The sequence below is a fragment of the Electrona antarctica genome (assembly GCF_951216825.1).
Source record: "Electrona antarctica genome assembly, chromosome: 18".
Taxonomy (NCBI): domain Eukaryota; kingdom Metazoa; phylum Chordata; class Actinopteri; order Myctophiformes; family Myctophidae; genus Electrona; species Electrona antarctica.
In genome coordinates this window covers 20,747,826-20,765,649 of record NC_136799.1, presented here as the reverse complement: position 1 = coordinate 20,765,649, position 17,824 = coordinate 20,747,826, and the positions used below count along the sequence as shown (strand labels likewise).

The window sequence follows — 17,824 nt, the reverse complement described above, 5'->3', positions numbered from 1 at the left end:
CGTGTGTCTCCATGGTGCTCGTTAGTTGAGTTCTAGGTCCGACAGTCCTCCAGCCATCCCTCCTAGACTCCCCCCTCCGCTTCCCAGGATCCAGCCCAGGGTGCCAACCATCTACAACGGCCCTAGCGACGGTCCGATCCCCAGCCCTCCCCCTCCTCCCCCCAGGGACCCTCAACCGGACACGCCGCCGCCGGTGCCCCAGCGACCCCCCGAGATCTTCATCAACTACCCCCTGAACATGCAGTCGTCGCCCGTGGGGCGCTTCCACTGGGACTTTGGCAGCTCCCCCAGCTCGCCCAACACGCCGCCCAGCACGCCATCACCGCGCGTCCCTCGGCGTATTTGCCCTCTCAGCACCAGCCAGAACAGTCTGTGCCCGCTGCCCATGACCATGCCCATGCCTATGTCTGCGCCCATCATGGCACCACCTGTACCCCCTCGCCACAACTCCAGCCCCCAGCTCCCCAAACTCCCGCCAAAGACTTACAAAAGGGAGCTATTGCCGCCGCCACTGCACGGCCTCTCATTGGTTGAAAACACGGACAGCAGCCAGTGAGGTAGCAACTCTTTTCTTTCTTTTTTTTAAATTTAAATCACAAACGCCTAGGTGAACTCTTAAATACAAACTTAAACCGTGTCCTGCAAACTATGAGCTCAGAGAGCGAATACAGCAAACTAGATACATGATCAAAGCTACTGATCGACAAGACAGACTGCTCTGTCTCCCTCACTCACTCATGCCCACCTCATCACTCCAACTCCACCCACTTCTCTGTCCGGCCCACTCTCCATCATTGACCAATCACACATGCCTCTCAGGGGATCAGTAGCTCCGCCTTCATTTCAAACCCTCTGTGCCAATGAGAAATTCACACCGGTGTGCCAGCTAACAAACGGGGAGTGACAAGACACTGTTTCTGTGTTTGTGAACGTGTGTGTGTGTGTGTGTGTGTTTGCGTGTGTGCGTTCATGCGTGCATGCATGCATGCACATACATAACGTGCATGTGTGCGCATGTGCATGAACTCCGACTCCGTGAAGTTTGTGTGTGTGTGTGTGTGTGTGTGTGTGTGTGTGTGTGTGTGTGTGTGCTTGCGCATATTGAGTCACTATGTCCATGCTTCTCTTGTTGAGAGTGCTCACTGTACCAACCAGGCTGGACAGCGCTGTCACACTTGTAGTTCTCATCCCTCACCCACACAGGACTACTTCACGGACCCCACAGAGGAGCTGGGGTTGGACCCTCCAGGTCAGGACCACATGTCTGGGGGGGTCTAGGACTCGTAGCCTGGCCGTGATGCTGTGATTCTATGGGCATTGACACCACCGTTCATCCCCCTCCCACCAGTCTCCTGCTGTAGCTCTACAGAAACTTGACTCAGAACTGTTTGAAGACCTCGTCCCTCCGCAGCGATCAAACTAAACTAAAGACCTGTTGTCTGTTTGTCAGCGGGTTCTTGTATGAGTAGCAGGCACGAGCGGACGTTTCTATTGAGTACTTAACAACTCTTTACCGTTGTGTCATTTTTCGTATTAACTGTAAAAAGAAAAAGAAAAAAAAGTTAAATGTGGCCAAAGTCTTATTTTATGCAGGGGGATAAGGGATGTGCTTTTTTGTTTTGTTTAGTTTTTTTTTTTTTAAGGAGTGACTTTACAAAATAAAAACCTGGAGGCAAAGGAATTTCATTGGCCTGTGCGACACTGAATATGCCCCCCCCCCCCCCGTTCTTTCTCTATTGTGCACTGTGACTGTATTAGAAGTGAGCTGATGATGCAGGGCCCTGTCTGTATGCCTGCCTGCCTGTCTGTCCATTGGCAGATGAGGCCTGTCATAGCCACACGCTCTACTTCAAAACGTTGCCTTTAAAAATCCAACAGCAGTGACCTCTGACCCCCAGCCCTCCCAAAGCCCAGGCTCTTCTCGGCTGAAGGAGGGGGAAAAAAGGAGATAAGATGCACAAAGTCTGCACTCCATTTTGCACATCAAGCTCGGGCAAAAGTCGGTAGGTTGGATGACCATTTTAAAAAGAAACTCATAACTAGCCTTCCCCAGCGATATGGGGGGGAACGGGGGGGGGGGGGGGGGTCCTCTGCCACGATATCAAACTACTCCAACCCAGGAGGAAGACGGGGAGGTGAAGAAGCAGGCTGGCCTGTAAAGGGATCTGACTACGAGTCCAGACCCCATCAGGGACACAAGTCATGTTTTCTTCTGGATGGTTTTCTGCGTTTTCCTCTCAAGCTCTTCGGAAGCCAAGACGATGTCTTAAAACATCCATCCCCTTAATGACGTGCGCTGCTTTTCTACGATGTGCTCAACTCACCCCTCATCCCACTACTAGTTGTATTTTATTGGTATGGAGAGGAACTCAAGCACTGGAAGTCAGCTCGCACCCCCCAGCCCCCCCCCCCACGCGTGCGCGCACAGACACACACACACACACCAAAGCCTGAGACAGGGACTGCTTCCCCTAAGTGGCTGACCCCAAATATCTAAAAAATAATAATTTAAAAGAAAACAAAAAGAATTCACACACAAAAAAGATGAACATTTTAACATAAGTTCTTTTCTATATCTCTCCTGGTCTTTCACGTCTCCTGCTCAATACACTTTGTTTTTCATTTGGAAAAGACTGAAATAATACATGCATCATGCTCAGATGTGCCTTTTATTTGGTTTTCTATTTTACAGAATAAGCAAATGGTGTCTAAAATGCTAAAAAACAAACAAAATAAAGTTGCCTATGTCATGTTCAGAACAAAAGCTATACACTACGAGAATTGTACATTGTGCATACTGTGTATATATAACATGTATACACTAACTAAAATAATTTGTATAAAGCGACTCTCCCCTCCTGTTATATTGTACTCTCATACGCATCTTTTTCAGTCAGACTATTGTCTCACAGTCCAGTGCTGCTACAGTCAGACAATAAAAAACAGGTTACTGTCACTAACTTACTTACAGACAATCCCTGGTTTTAAACACTGGGACTATTAACTGAGGAAAGCCATTTTCTCAATCTACTCTCCCACCTTAGCTGTTTTTAAAGCAATGAAAATATGAAGAGTTCATGTCCATTTTGGGGGAGAAAGTAGAAGATGCTACCTGATGATGTAGCCAGGGAAATATTCCTAGTAATAACAAGGATCTTAAAGTGAACAATACCCACTGTGTCTAATATGCAGAGGATGCAATTTGTTAGCATTTGGCCAACCAAGGACTTAAGTTTAGCTACCATCCTTTTAGAACATAACATTACATAATTTAGGTTGTTTTTTTACATTGTGCCACCAATGTCCTTGGTCATCCCCCAACTAACCCCTGAATGGCTGATATTTAGTTTTGGAATGGAGCTCTTCATACACAGTTCAACATGCCAAGCATTTACATAACGACTTAAACCCTAGTCCACCACCAGGGGTCTGTACCCCATCCTTTTCCCCCCTACACCAAATTTCTTCGCCGAAAGTAGCTCATCTATAAGATAACACAAATATGGGAAGCTTCTAGATTGCTATTATGGCTGAATGTTCACCCTAGAATAGGGACACTAGGGTTCATGTGGTTAAACATGCTTTACTTTAGTACATCTTACTAATTACCCCTTTAAATTTTCTCCTTTGTGGGTTTTTTTTCTTTTTTCTTTTTAAACTTTTTTTTCCTTTTCTTTTTTCAAAGACTTTCAAACTAATACTCATTAAAGTGGAGATTTGGAAATTGTATTAAGGTTTGCAATTGAGTGTATATATATGTTATGTTATTTGACGAGCATAGTGAAGAATTGGAAATTTTTCTGAGAAAAAAAAGAAAATACACTTTGTGCACTTTAGGCCGTACTGTTGAAGAGCCACAGTTGATGTAGGTCACGTTTGTAAATGCAATGCATTCTGGCAATGGTCCTATGCTACTGTTAAACTCACTTTCTTCATGGATCAGGGCAATGAACACACACCGGTATACCACCTCAATCTTACCCCCTGGAGTCCCGCACGTGCAGTGAGACACAAGAAAACATCTGATACGTAAGCAGCCGTTCTGAACTGGCCCTGCAATGAGACGCTGCATTTTCTGTGGGCTGCTGTGAGGTCAGGACCCAATGATGTTATATAACGGTAACAGTACTTTTAAAAGTTGTCTTACGAGTCCTGCTTTTGGGTCCTGCTCCACAGGTTGAGAAACACTGCTGTCTCTCTCACTCTTTCGCTCTCCAGTGTGTGTCTGGTGAAGTCTTTTCTTGAATCACTCGCTCCTTTCTGCTCTTCTTCACTCTGAAAATGCCACAAGGGGATCTGTGGGGGCTTCTCTTAGTAGCTTCTCCTGAGGTGTGTTTTGTGAAAGCACTGGGGAGTATAGTTGGAGGATGTTTTTTGATTGAACTACATATGGGAAAGTGTGTATGGGGGTGAAGGTGATGTGACATCAAGTCTTTGCTCACATTCTATCTGGTTCCTTGTTCAATATAGTACCCCCAGTCAATCCTTTAGTTTTTCTTTTTTTTGGGGGGGGTGTTTTCAGATTTGTTTTAACCCCAGTCCGGAATAACAGTTTGATTCCCCCTCTGTGGCACTGTAACAGCTTGATCCAGCAGTCGGTTTAGTTGATGGTATATGGCCTTTTAACTGTGCTTTGTATTAATGGTCTTGATGAGATTAATAAATCACCCAGTCTTATTTTGTACTGAATCACTTCGTGTGGGTGTGGGTGCGTGTGTGTACTGTGTTGTCTGGTTATTTCTGTTCCCTACAAGGTATAGGATGCAAGAAAAATAAATATAGTAACTATTGTTCACGCACAACATTTCTTGTTTATGACTTCTTTACAAAATGGAATCATACTCAAAGAAAATATAGCTCAATACCTTAGGCAAGTGCAATCCCTTAATTTCAGATTGATGAAAAGTATTTTCTAAGTTTTCTGTGAATCGGAGTACAGTGGTCTTTATTTACCACCAGTTCTTTTCATTGGCATGACCTGGGCATGCATCTGATGTCATCTTGTGTGCTGCTTGATCCAGAGGTTTCAGTCCACACTGTTACATTCCAGATCCGTGTTCATGCAGCATCAGTGTCCAGTGACAGCTGTGCTCTGGACAAGACTGGTTTTGTTTATGAAACTGTTGTTTGACTTCTAGTTGTCATTGTGTACAAATGCAGATCTCCATAGAATATATGCCCTGAGTAAGGACAAAAGGTTATGATGATGTATATCACATAATATTGGAGAAGATTACAGTAAAATGTCTATTTTGGATTAGGTCATAAGCACAATGGTTGCCCCTGTGTGCTTATAGGCTGGTGTCTCTCAAACAGTGCTGCACGGTCCCTCGCTGTCCTCGCTGTCTTCCCATATTCCACCGTTCCCTGTAGGACCTGCATGGCCTCCAGACTGCTGAGTCATCCCTGGTCTAACGGGGACAAAAACACCACAAAAAAAGAACACTCAGAAAAAGTCCTCTGGACCAATACAGTATTTACTCTCATATAAACATGTTGGCACCCGTATTGTCCTGTGTTGGAAAGCCCTTCCATCTGGCACATATTTGCCCTAAGGCATGATGTAAATATTTGCACATATACTGCTGCTTGATGCAGGTGTGGCAAAACTCAGTGGCGTGTTTATGATTACTGGCCTTGTTGCATGATCATTTTAAGTTGCCACAACTTAATGTGGTAAAGTAAAAAGAAAAAAAATGCATCTGCTAAAATGTCTTACCTGAAAGTGTTGAAATTCTGAAAGGCCGGTCTTCCTGGGACAGGAACAGGAACGGGCACGAAGCTCTGTCTGTTGTCCTTCTCTGGTGCTGTGTCACCCTAAGAAATCCAGTGAGGGTGGAATGACAACATTATTAGAAGAAATGAGAACATGAAATGGATCAATCAGGTATTGGCCTATAACTAACCCTAAAGTTCCCATGCACCCATTTGGTTCTCCGAAGAAGTTGAAAAAGAAAAGGATCCACTGTGACTCCTGTATAAATGAATGGGAACCAACCTGTCTGGCTGGGTCATCCCAAATGGGACGGAAGGCACTTTTACGATGCAAGGGAGGCGATCCTTTTCTGATGCTGACGAGCCTCTTCCCATGGGACTTCACGAGGCAGGGGGTCAGTCCCTCTGTGGGGTCTCTCAGTGGAGGGTGTGGGGTCAACCTGGGTATCTGCCACCTCACACACACCGTTCTCTCCCGGGGCACGTCTCTGATCTGCTGCTGCTGAGTACATGTAGGCTTCAACAACACTGGAACCTGACTGTCCTCTTCCTCCTCATCTTCCTCCCCGCTGGCACTGAGTACCATCCCCATCCGGAGGGTGCTTTCCGGACTGCAGGAGGTGACAGAGGAGTAGTCAAAGGCGGAGGTGTCATCTGGGTCGGTCTCACAGCTGTCCTCTGTGTCGTGGTTCGTGCACAGCACCTCATCTCCACTCTTCCCGATTGGATGGCTGGATGTGCCCTGGCCTGAATCGCTGTTATCGCCCCAGACGGGAGTGTCAGCGTTGAGAAGGTTGCATGTGTCCCCATGGTTGCACGCGCAGTCATGGGCTGACTGCCTCTGTATTGTCCTCTCCCTGCTCTTTCTCCTCACTGGACTGCAGGACCAGCGTTCCACATTCAGTGTGTGGCAGCCATTAGTGAGGTTGGATGTCTGCTCGTTGTCTCTGTTTAAAATGTGAGGACATTTAGAATTGTTTTTAAGTATTAAAAAAAACGGTATATTTCCTTTTTTATTGCAGTGTTACAATTTACCATTTAGGCATGTTAGGCAACATGTTTTGTCTATATTCTCATTCTGGTCTTCAATGATGTATTAGAGCCAGTACAAACTTAGACAATACATGTGAGGTTGAGAGGTTTTGAATTCTCAACCTCTGCTTTAAGAAGCCCATTTTACCACTGCACCCCGTAGGACACAGTACGTATGCTCTTCATTTAAAGATTAGGGCCAACACCGGAAAGATTCATTTCATTTTCCTTTCTTGGGGGAATTTTCTGCTTTATTTGACAGTGACAGTGAGTAGAGAGAAATGAATGGCAGGAGAGTTTGGGTTGAGTCTATCATGCAGCAAAGGGACTTGGGTTGGATTCAAACCCTAGCCGATAATGGTATGTATGTACTCTACCAGGTAAGCTATCGGCACACTATAACAAATGTTATCTTCAATCAAAAATCAATACAGTTTTTGTCATTTGTGTGGACAGTACAATGTTTATGCTATTTTTTTACTGTATCCTTAAATCTTTTGTGGACACAACAGAGTGGCTTTTGTAGTTTGAGAATCTCTTTTAGCCCATTGGCTAATCTTCCAAGAGTCCAGTCCACATTAAAGACGCATAACATCACAACATCTATTATATCTATAAATCTATCTATCTACTCATTCTACTGTATACTGTCTGTAATCCACGTAATTTGTGAACCGTTCACCCCACCGACTTCAAATTTGACACACACATTCCACGCCCCTGCAGGGAGTGCACTGCCCGGTGTCGAGTCGGTTGGACCCACGGTTGTCCAGAATCGCCACAAAAGGTCTCTGCCCGGGCTCTGGACAGGGCCCCTGCCCATGACATCACAACACTCCATAGTTGGGCATGCATGACACAGAACTCCATATATAGGAATAAAGGGACACAGAGACACATACTGAAATCTCCATATATGGGCACAAAAGGGACACAGACAGATGGGTGGAACCAGAGGAGTTGCGATATTGAGGGGGCAGAAAACAGCACGGTCACGTGGTTCATGTATTCACGCGAGCCCATAGACTCCAATGCATTACGTAAACTTCCGGATGTCCCCATTCAATACTTCCAGTTGTCCCCATTCAATAGAAGTCTATGTAGAAGAGCCACCATTGGACTGGCCCCATGAAGTGAACGGAGTTTGCGTAACTCTGTCTTACTCTATGGCTCTGGGTGGAACAGGTACTCGGCATTTCCGGTTGTCCAGAACCAGCACAAAAGCCTCATTTGGCATGCTTGACAAAGAACTCCATATATGGGCATAAAAGGGACACATACATAACTAGAACTGCACTCTGTCGAGTGCCTACTTGCTTGTTGCACCCAAGTAGTTATGGCCTACTAGTGCTCAAGCAGAGCGCGCAAGTACTGTCGACCGCTACAAACTCAAATCTCAGCCTCTCTGTGAAATAACGTTTTGCTACGTACCTAGTTTTTGGAGGTAAAAAAATGTACAGCGTTTGATGAGGTCAGATCAACACATGGTATGTCAGAACAGGAGATGGAGATCTAAGGGTGGTAGCGGGGATATTCTCTTGAGTGTACGGTGTTTGATGAGGGCCGAGCCTTAATTATCGGGCCTGTTGAGAACTCCCAATGGTGACGTGATAAAGATATATCCTTCTCGATCTTTCCGAGTTGGAACTTTTTCCCATCGGAAGGTGGCTGGAGCGTCGTGGCTGACGCGTTGTGTACGCCGAACGGCAGGGATCTCCGTGGGTGGGGCCGCCTCGGTTTCGGCGGTGGAAACTCGATAAAGGGGTCCGGGCTCTCGTCTTCGCCTCGCTGCTCCGCCCTGCCATGCGACTTCTCAGCCTCGGCGGAGTCTGTGCTGCTGGAGGGCGCTCGTTCTTCATCCTGGGTCGGGCCGCTGTCCAGATGGTGGATACCTGTCCCCGGTCCCCTCGGAGCTTTGGGTCCTCCCACTGAAGGGTGGCATACTCTGTGGGTGTGGCCCCCTCGATTTCGGCGGGAAACTCGGCGAAGGGGTCCGGGCTCTCGGCGGAGTCTGTGCTGCTGGAGGGCGCTCGTTCTTCATCCTGGGTCGGGCCCGTCCAGAGCTTCCCTTCATCCTCTCTCAAAGTGGGGAAGGCTTGCCTGGTGGCGGCGACGCTACCCAGCGTCTCTCTGGGGGGCGGGTACTGCATCACACTCTCCACATGAGTCAGCCTGTGACATCTGGGCATCTGGCCATTCTCCGAATGTTGTCGATGAGACTCTTGCTATATTCCCTGTGGTCCAGTGGTTCAATTTCGATTACTCTCGTATTATATGTCTTTATCTCATCTCTGATCTTAAAGACATGATCGGTGAATAAAATATCCTGGAAAGCCAATCCAACGCCATCAATCTTTCTCAGATGTTTCAGTGACCTTCTCTTCCGATCCAGAAGAACTTCAACTATTTCCTGGGAGCATGACACCACTTTCGAACTCAGGAATATCTACATTTCTCACAGCGGTAATTTCCTTCTTTAAGGTCAACAATCTTGTCCTTGCAGTCCTCATGGGGACATTCCTGGTATATGAACCTTTCCTTACGAATGTCCATGATTGTTGCCACGCCTCTAGAGAGTCTAGACTCACACTGCACTGTTTGAATGTCCTGTATGTCATTGAAGGCCATCTTCAATTCTTATTATATTCTATTATATTGAAGTATCTTCTTTGGGTTTATCTGTTAGACTGAAAGAAACTATTCTATTGCCAACTCTTCAATGAACCTTGATTCTTTTGATAGTAATTATTTTGAAACAATTTAAAAACATTGACTTCTTACGTGATTAATAACCAATTAAGGTTATTTTATGCGTATGCCATGGCTGCGTATGACGTAATGAAGATATGTACCTTTGCCAGTGTATAACTGGCTCTCAATGGTGCCTGCCCTTCATCCAGAGAGAGGGAAATTCATTATTGAAGTCCCCTAATGTGGTGTGTTACTGGATGAAACATGTACAGTACACACCTTACTGACTGTAACCAGCAGAGGGCAACGCTCACCTCTGAGTAGCAGTACTACACTCCTCCCTGGGTGGCTGAGTCTCCCTGGTATGACAAGCCTGGCTCCGTCCACGGCACTTGGCAGAAGAGACGCACACAGGAGGAGCACCTGAGCAGCTACCAGGGAAAGTAAGTATAAAGAGTGAATTAATATACACACACTCTGATTTATTGTGATTTAAGACCTGAAATATGCTGTGAGTGGGAAAGGTTTTTTAGGATTTGTAGTCCTTCCTCTCCCTAATGCTTGAAATTCTTAAATGATATGGTATCCCCGACGAAATGATCAATGCCAAAAAATATATTGTTCTATATACAAATAACTCAGTGACTATCCTGACAGAGAAACACCATCATTCCCCATCCTTGCTGGCATACTCCAAGGCGACACACTTGCCTGTTTCTATTTATTATTGTTTTTGTTATGTTCTTCGTATGTCAGTTGAGGACTACCAACTAAACCCTAGGAGTAGCTCTCGTCATCCTGCTAAATACCTAACCGATGCTGACATCGCACTTCTACTTCAGTCTCTTGAGCAGGCCTCCAACTGTGTTGGTCTTTATCTCAACGAGACAAAAACTGAATATGTAAATATATGCAAATCCAACAATAACCACGTTATCAAAACACTTAACAACACTCCTCTGTATTTGGGTTCATATATATCTTCTTCCCCAAAGGACTTTCAAACTAGGAAGGGTATGGCCTGGTCAGCCTGCAATGACATGCATAAAATCTGGTCATCCCAGATTAGTAAATTCAAAGTAATAATATTTTGGATGACTGTAGAGCCGATTCTACTCTATGGCTCAGAGACATGGACACTTTCAAAGAAATTAGAGAAACGGCTGGATGGCACTTACTCGGAAGAGCCACCCATCGACTAATCTAATATACGCCAACCTTCCCCGTTTTTCTTCACTAGTCCGATCCAGAAGAACACAGTTTGCTGGCCACTGCTACAGAGCTGACAATGAGGTTATATCTTCCCTTCTCTGGAATCCTGCCTCAAAGCAGACCAAAGGTAGAAAACTGTCGTTCCCTGATGTTATTGCTAGTAGGGACACATGCATCAGTAAGCAGGAACTGGGGATGGCAATGAAGGACCGGGAAGTCTGGTGTGGCATTGTGAAATCCATGATCTCGACCGCAGTCGAAAAATGATGATGATCTCTCCCTAATCCCCACAACCTTTTCTAATGAGTATTGGGAAGGAGAGGCTTATTGTTGGTATATCAGTCAAGAACACGGGAGTATGTTTGAATGCGCTAGACCCCTGGGAGATGGATTGCTGAGGTCGAGCACAACTACTACCATTAGCTCCCAATACTCGCTGCATGACTTGCCGCACCCAAGCCGTGCTACTCAGTACTCATATGCTGAGTTGGCGGTTCCCGGCATTGTAGCTATGATGACCTTGTAGTCCAAAGGAAAGTGCTGAGCTACCCGGGCATTAATGTCTAAACTCAGGTGCATACTGCAATTAGTCCTCATTTAATGGAACATGGGTTAAACACAGATCAGGCCCAATCTACTTTTTGATGTGTAATCGAAATACACCCATTGTCCAAGACAAGTCCAATCCAAATACATAATTGTTAATTTGGGAGTTTCTGCATTACTGTAAGGCAACACACATATAGTGAAAGGGCACATGTACCAAGGGGTTCTCCTGTGGTATGTGTGCCAGCCTGCCAGGGTCTAACCTTTGTCCTGCTGCTTCATTCTCCCATCGGACTTCCTCCTCCAGGATCACATGACAGCAGGACAGGATGTTCCTCAGGGACTTCTCAGTACCCAGGAGGAGGCTACAGTCTGGATGCTCCTTGCCCGTCCACTGCAACAGATTCTGGGAAGAAGCGATTGTTATCATTAAAATACATAGAGGCTCCAGATAGAAGGTAGGCTATTATTGTTTTGTCAGCTCAGCTATACAGAAATAATACCATAATTTATTCCAGTTGAGTACTATGGGTGGACTTAACCTACCGTTTGACATTGTTTCTAATTTTCATTTTCTAATATTCAGAAATGCGCTACGGATGTTGAGCTTATCCAACCTGCTGGGTTGCATGGCTATGAATAATCAAAAAAGGGCACATCCACACTCAAGTTTCAAAGCTTCTTTCAATGCATATCAGCAACATAAACAGCCTTATGATAACTTTAATGTAAAATGCACTCCCAAACTGCTAAAAACTGGGCACCTTTTCTGCATATAGTGGCTAGTAATTTATATAATCCACCTTACTGTATATGTATGTGTATGTATGTGACAGAAACGCAACCAATAACCTATTATTATTTTTTAAGTCATGGAAGTCTGTCACTTGCAGGGGCAAAAATCCCTTTTGAACTGACAAAGTCAACCCTCCAGTATCCTGGATGCAGAAGGACACAGTGACGTAGAAGATGACTCACTTGAATATGGCTTAGGTAGCTGTGTATGCGAGATACTGGAGATAACAGCAGGGACAGCAGTTTCAGTTCCTCTCTCTCCATATGACCACTCTGTAATATGAGAAAAAAACATAGGTCACACTGACTGCTAGTTGCAAAAAATAGCAGACACTAGGGTTCATGTTGTTAAAGTGGAAAAACAACACAATCATAGAATGTCAGACATGATACAAATAGGTTATCTCATCTCCCAAGTACAACAGTAGGAAGTTCCTACTGTTTTATTTGGGAGATGAGATAAAAACAGTAGGAAGTTCCTACTGTTTTACTTGGGAAATGAGATAATGAGAATTAATTTGTATAATTATGAGTGTGTTCCTACTAGGAACACATTCTCATAATTATACAAATTAAATGAATCAGTTACATACACAATCAACATGAGATCTAGCCTTATCTCATAAGATGGTGGAAATGAAATAAAACATTTATCTCTGAGGGAGAAAATCTGTGCACAATATGCACACATACCTGCATTTTGGGACCTTTCTCAGTGTTAAGTCTGTCGAACTCCAGTGAGAGGAACGTAGCTAAGGTCGTTGTGTACCCAATGTACATATCTGTGAAAGAAGTCTGCAGGATCCAAACCAGAATAATTGTGAGTATGCTACAGTTTTACTGTAATAATAACAACAAATACAATGTTAATTCAACACATTCAACTAATAATTACATCATTATGGCCAATGAGCTGCACAAGAATGTCTCCGACAAGCGATTTCCAATGTTCTGCAGACAGCCGTTCGTGTAGGGTGTTCCTGAACAGTAGGTGGCGCTGTAACAGCTGCTCCACAGACTTCAGAAAGGCCTGGCTAGAGTGGTAATAAGTCAAAACTTAATAATAGATGAGGTATGGGAGAAGATATAATCCAAGTTTTTAATTGCATGACAACTTCAGCTAAAGAGGTTAGCCTGGATTCCAGCCTGAACTTTAAAAGGTATAAAGTTTGTTATTATTTCAACTCTAAGGTACCTATTAATGACATATAATAGTTCAATGTTGAAAATGAGTGGTATTCCTCTTTAAAAATTAGTCAAATTTTAAATCTGGGCTGAGCTTGCTTAGCCTGCTTGGTTTATCTTTTTTAACCAATTATTACACCGATCTGAACTTTTGTGGACATCTAAACTGGGATAAATGAGATTACATCTGCCTTCATAGCAAGGTTCGACATCGAAATATCTGACCAGTAGGCCTAGAATTAATGAAATTGTAATTAATACTCTAAATACAGCCGATGATGATTAGTAGTTACTAATATGGTGCTTAATTTGGTATTTACTATGATGCATAATTGTATTAGTCGTTACTACTGTATGATGCACAATTCACCATTTGTCAGCCTTCTGATTGGTCCCTGACTGACTAACCAGCAGGCTCTTTCTGCCTTGTTCCGCCCTGGTTCCGCCTTGTTTATGTTGAATTAGCTAAAACATAATTTTTGGAAAAAACTAAAACAAACATGTTATGCCCACATTGCCCAGTCACCATGCTGCACCTGTGATGTTCCTTTTTACTGACACCAAGTTTAAAATAAGAATTGAATGCACAGAATACCACAAAACGGCAACCAATGGGTGCGAAGAGGGGCACAACCACGGGCGGGACTTGACAAAGGCTGAATTTGGTCAGTATTACTATGATACATAATTTTGTTGTTACATACTATGATAAATAATTTGGTCTGTACATAATGTACATAATTTGTAGAGTACTTACTAAGGCTCAAAGTGGAGAGCAGGTGGAGTCTTGTATTTGTCATAAAGTTGGTTTAAGGTTGATACATACTCCCATTCTGAGTGGAGAAGTTGCATAGCCACCTGATGCCTTGCATCTAGATGAGATGTAGTGGGAGGCCATAGGTTACATATCAATTATCATCACATTTTCTTCCAAGCTTATAAAAAGAAAGTCAACGTTACAGAAAAATGAGATTCCTCAACCAAAATTCAAGAATCCATCGAGGGACGTTCTTACTCAACAGTTACATCAACAAAATCCTCTAACTGTTGAGGGTGTTTGTTGAGGCTCCTCTTGAGCAATTTTTTTTTTTGATGAATAAAGCAAATACAGTATGTATCTTACATCCTATTATACATCTATCTTACAAACAAACCATAATGTATCATTTGTTTGTCTGTGCGCTCGTGTTCCCATGACAGAGCAGTTATATAATTGCCTCCAAACTTGGCACAAATATAAGTCATGGGTCACGATATTGAACAGGCTAGCTTTCATGCTCTCAAGACAGTCATACATGATTTTAACTTTAAAAGTCCGATTTTGCCGCAGACTTCGTCCACTTTGACTAGGGTGCTCGCCCAGCGCCTGGACATGTGTGAACAAAGAAACCTACACAGCAAAACAAGTGCTATTGCACAAGGCAGGCGCTACCTGTGTACATGTCTTTGTGTCCATTTCTGAGACATGTGCGCATCCCTGCACCCACGCATGACTCACAGACACAAAAGTGCAAACAAGATGGAGTTTTGACATCACTTTCAAACTAAAATCAAACTTAAATTAAATGAGGCAAAAGTAGGCTATGTCTTCCGCATACTCTCACTATCAGAGGCACTACAGAAACAGGTCATTATTTTAATGTCTTGCGTGTGCCCATTCAATGAAGTTAGATTAATTTATGTATCAGTAGGCTACGCGTAGATCTCTGATCGAGTGATCGCCTGGCTATGCAAGACTGGATGTGAATCTGTGTAACCCTGTTTCTCCCTGCGAATATGGCAACCTGGGCATTAATACCTGTATCTCCTGATTAAACATCAGAAAGTGGGTGGTTACATTACCAACAATTGTGTGACCCTACCTTTCCCTTCACATAGTCCTGCTTTGAGACCTTGAAGGTAAGACTGCAGAAGGACTTTGCCCCTTGGGGAGGAAGTAGACGGACCTGAGGGACACTCACATTGGCTCCTTTCACAGACTGCTCCCCCTGAATCACTGAAAAGGTATAGTGTGACAGATCATGAACATTCACATGATGTTCAACATACACCTTTTATACCAGTAAGACGCACTGAGGGCGAGAAGCGACCTCGCCCTTTAGGTTGCGTTGGAGATCATTCTGTTGAGCTGGTCAAGTCATCATTGTGATGTCAGAACAGCATTGTGATGTCAGAACAGGCCAGCTCCATATATGGAGATCTAGGGGTTTGATGAAGTCAGATCGACATATGGAATGAATTCTGTACTGGCCATATATGGAGCGTGTCTTGAGTGTACAGGGTTTGATGAGGTCAGATCAATATATGGAATGAATTCCATATATGGAGCGTGTCACAAGGCATGACGGACGTGAGATGCAGGTTTTCATAGTAAACTGCATCATTACGTCATAATGATCTACAATGATAAGAGCGCCCCTCACTTCACACGGGTGTGATTTTTTGTACATATCTCTTATATATCTATGTATTGTTTACGTTTCTCTCTGTTTTGGTAAGGTGCCTTTCCCATCCTGCTGAGGTCTTCGTCTGCTGGTGCTGTACAGCTGCAAGATCTGGCACTGCATCACTCCAAGCTCCTCCTGTATTTTTAAAGTGGTACATTGGAAAACATATTTTCATTTTCTAACAACATATAAACACCATAGTGTGTGATTTGTTACTGATACGCACATTTCAACCCATTAAGACCTGAGGCCGATTCTAAAAATGTCAGTTTTCTGAAAAACCTATGTTATATCAGAGGTTCTCAAAGTTTTTCATGTCAAGGATGCCCAAAATTATATGTATTTGACCGTCGACCCCCATCTCTAAATATTTTGAGATTTTAAAATATTCGCTTTAAAATATACTGGTGACTGGTGCTTGGCTGTAAAGCACAGAGTCTGTAACGTCCAGAGCCCAGGCAGAGGCCTTTTGTGGCGGTTCTGGACAACTGTGGGTCCGACCGACTCGACACTGGGCACTGCACTCCCTGTGGGGGGGTGAAACGCGTGTGGCGAATTTGAAGTCGGCAAACGGTTCTCGAGTTACGTGCATTACAGACGTACACACGTACAGACAGACAGACGTACAGAGATGTGGTGCATTTTTTGAGTGGTGTAAACCACTCCTACAACTGGCTTTGTTAGTCTGTCTGTCTGTGCTCAAAAAATTAGCATGGTTGATGCTGATTTCATTACGTCAGACATTACGTCAGACCACAGCTGATCAGGCTATATAATACCTTACACCACTCAGTTCACACGGGTGTGATTTTTATTTATACAACAAACCACCATTCTTAATTTGTATATTAAAGGTAATGTGAGCAAAAAGAATTTCGCAAACTGAGTGTCACCTTTAATGATTCCACCAGGGCTTCAAGACGAATGGCTTTCTTCTGACAGCTCCTCCTGTTCTCCTCCAGCTCTTCTCTGAGGAAAGTGTCTCCATGTTGGATTTTACTCAGTTCTAGCAGGGCAGTGGAGAACCCAGCCTTCAGCTCCGATACCATACATTGGAGCTGAGAAGACAGCAGTATTAAAGTATAAGGCTTGTCTGTGATGCTGCGATGTTTGTACAACTAATAATTTGTCTCTGTCGGGTGGAAACCTCATATGTCCAAAATTACTTTTCGAAATTCAAAAATAGCAACATTTGCAGATCTACAAGCTCAAAGCTTGTAGATCTGACTGCTCAGTGCTCAGTTATTACTGCTCAGTGTGAATGGCCCAGCTATAAACGGCAGGGTCAATAGGTCGTACTCTAGTCTAAACAGACAGACAGACATAGGGACACACAGCAATGTGCACCGCTCAAAAATAACAAAAGTTAGAATATAGCCTAGAGATGAGGTTCCTCATCTGCCCAACAGCAACGAATTACAGTCTTTTTTTCTGTATGTAATATTGACAATCTAGGAATTTAAAGACCACTACTGTTGCACTCATTTATGGGTGGCTCTGGTCATGAGCTTCAGTTAGACACGTAGAAGAATAAAGGGCCTAATACGGTGCCTAATTACAATCTGGGTTATCAACATGATCATTAACATGATCTGTTTTTGTGTGCAATTTATGCATACAAAATATTACTTTTTTTAAGCTATAACTCAATGACTGTAGGCCTAATAAAACAGTAACAAAGTCAAATGTAGCTTACACTTTGTGTATACTGAACAACAGGTTAAGGCTTTTAAATGTAGAACTCCAATTAAGAATGGTAGACCTATTGGATAATTAGGAAAAACGTGTAGTGAAGACAACCTTAGAGATTTCAGCCACTAGTTGTCCCTCCTGGGGCTTCATGGCCTCTGCATTGACAACACAAACATTTGCAAACATTCAGTGACTACATAAAAACAGCAAACTGCACAACCTACATGATTTATGTGTTTGTGTCTGTACGCACAGGTCCTTTTCAAGCATAAAACACACTTAGTTAACACTACACAGAGAAAAGCACGTTCCCATACATGTGTATTCACCAAAATGAGAGCGGATTGTAGGCTATACCGTTAGTCAGGGATATAGTCACAAAGGAGAAGTCAACCTCATGCAAAATAACAGAATAGCGTGGGACAATGTACTTAGTAATAGTGAAAATAAAGGTCAGGTCATTTTTTTAGACAAATTTGTACGAGTAGCCTATACACAGTAAAATTATC

General features: G+C 43.7%; 2 protein-coding genes across 2 annotated transcripts in view; one reads left to right on the top strand and one right to left on the bottom strand.

Annotated features, from left to right (window-relative positions):
* sos2 (son of sevenless homolog 2) overlaps window positions 1-4,804 on the top strand; it is a 58,097-nt gene extending 53,293 nt beyond the window's left edge. The window contains exon 23 of the mRNA XM_079528925.1: window positions 26-4,804. Coding sequence (XP_079385051.1) covers window positions 26-556 — 531 coding nt within the window. The 3' untranslated portion in view covers window positions 557-4,804. The remainder of the gene's footprint in view (window positions 1-25) is intronic.
* A 4,963-nt stretch (window positions 4,805-9,767) lies between these two features.
* Window positions 9,768-15,757, bottom strand: LOC306941808 (rho guanine nucleotide exchange factor 33; the record flags this gene model as incomplete). Its single annotated transcript, XM_079527449.1, has 8 exons — window positions 15,655-15,757; window positions 15,039-15,172; window positions 13,934-14,048; window positions 12,887-13,025; window positions 12,685-12,786; window positions 12,175-12,264; window positions 11,414-11,602; window positions 9,768-9,869 (listed from the first exon to the last, which is right to left on the bottom strand). Exons 1-8 carry the CDS (start codon window positions 15,741-15,743, stop codon window positions 9,768-9,770), a joined length of 960 nt encoding a protein of 319 aa, XP_079383575.1. The 5' UTR covers window positions 15,744-15,757.
* Between the last annotated feature and the right edge of the window lie 2,067 nt (window positions 15,758-17,824).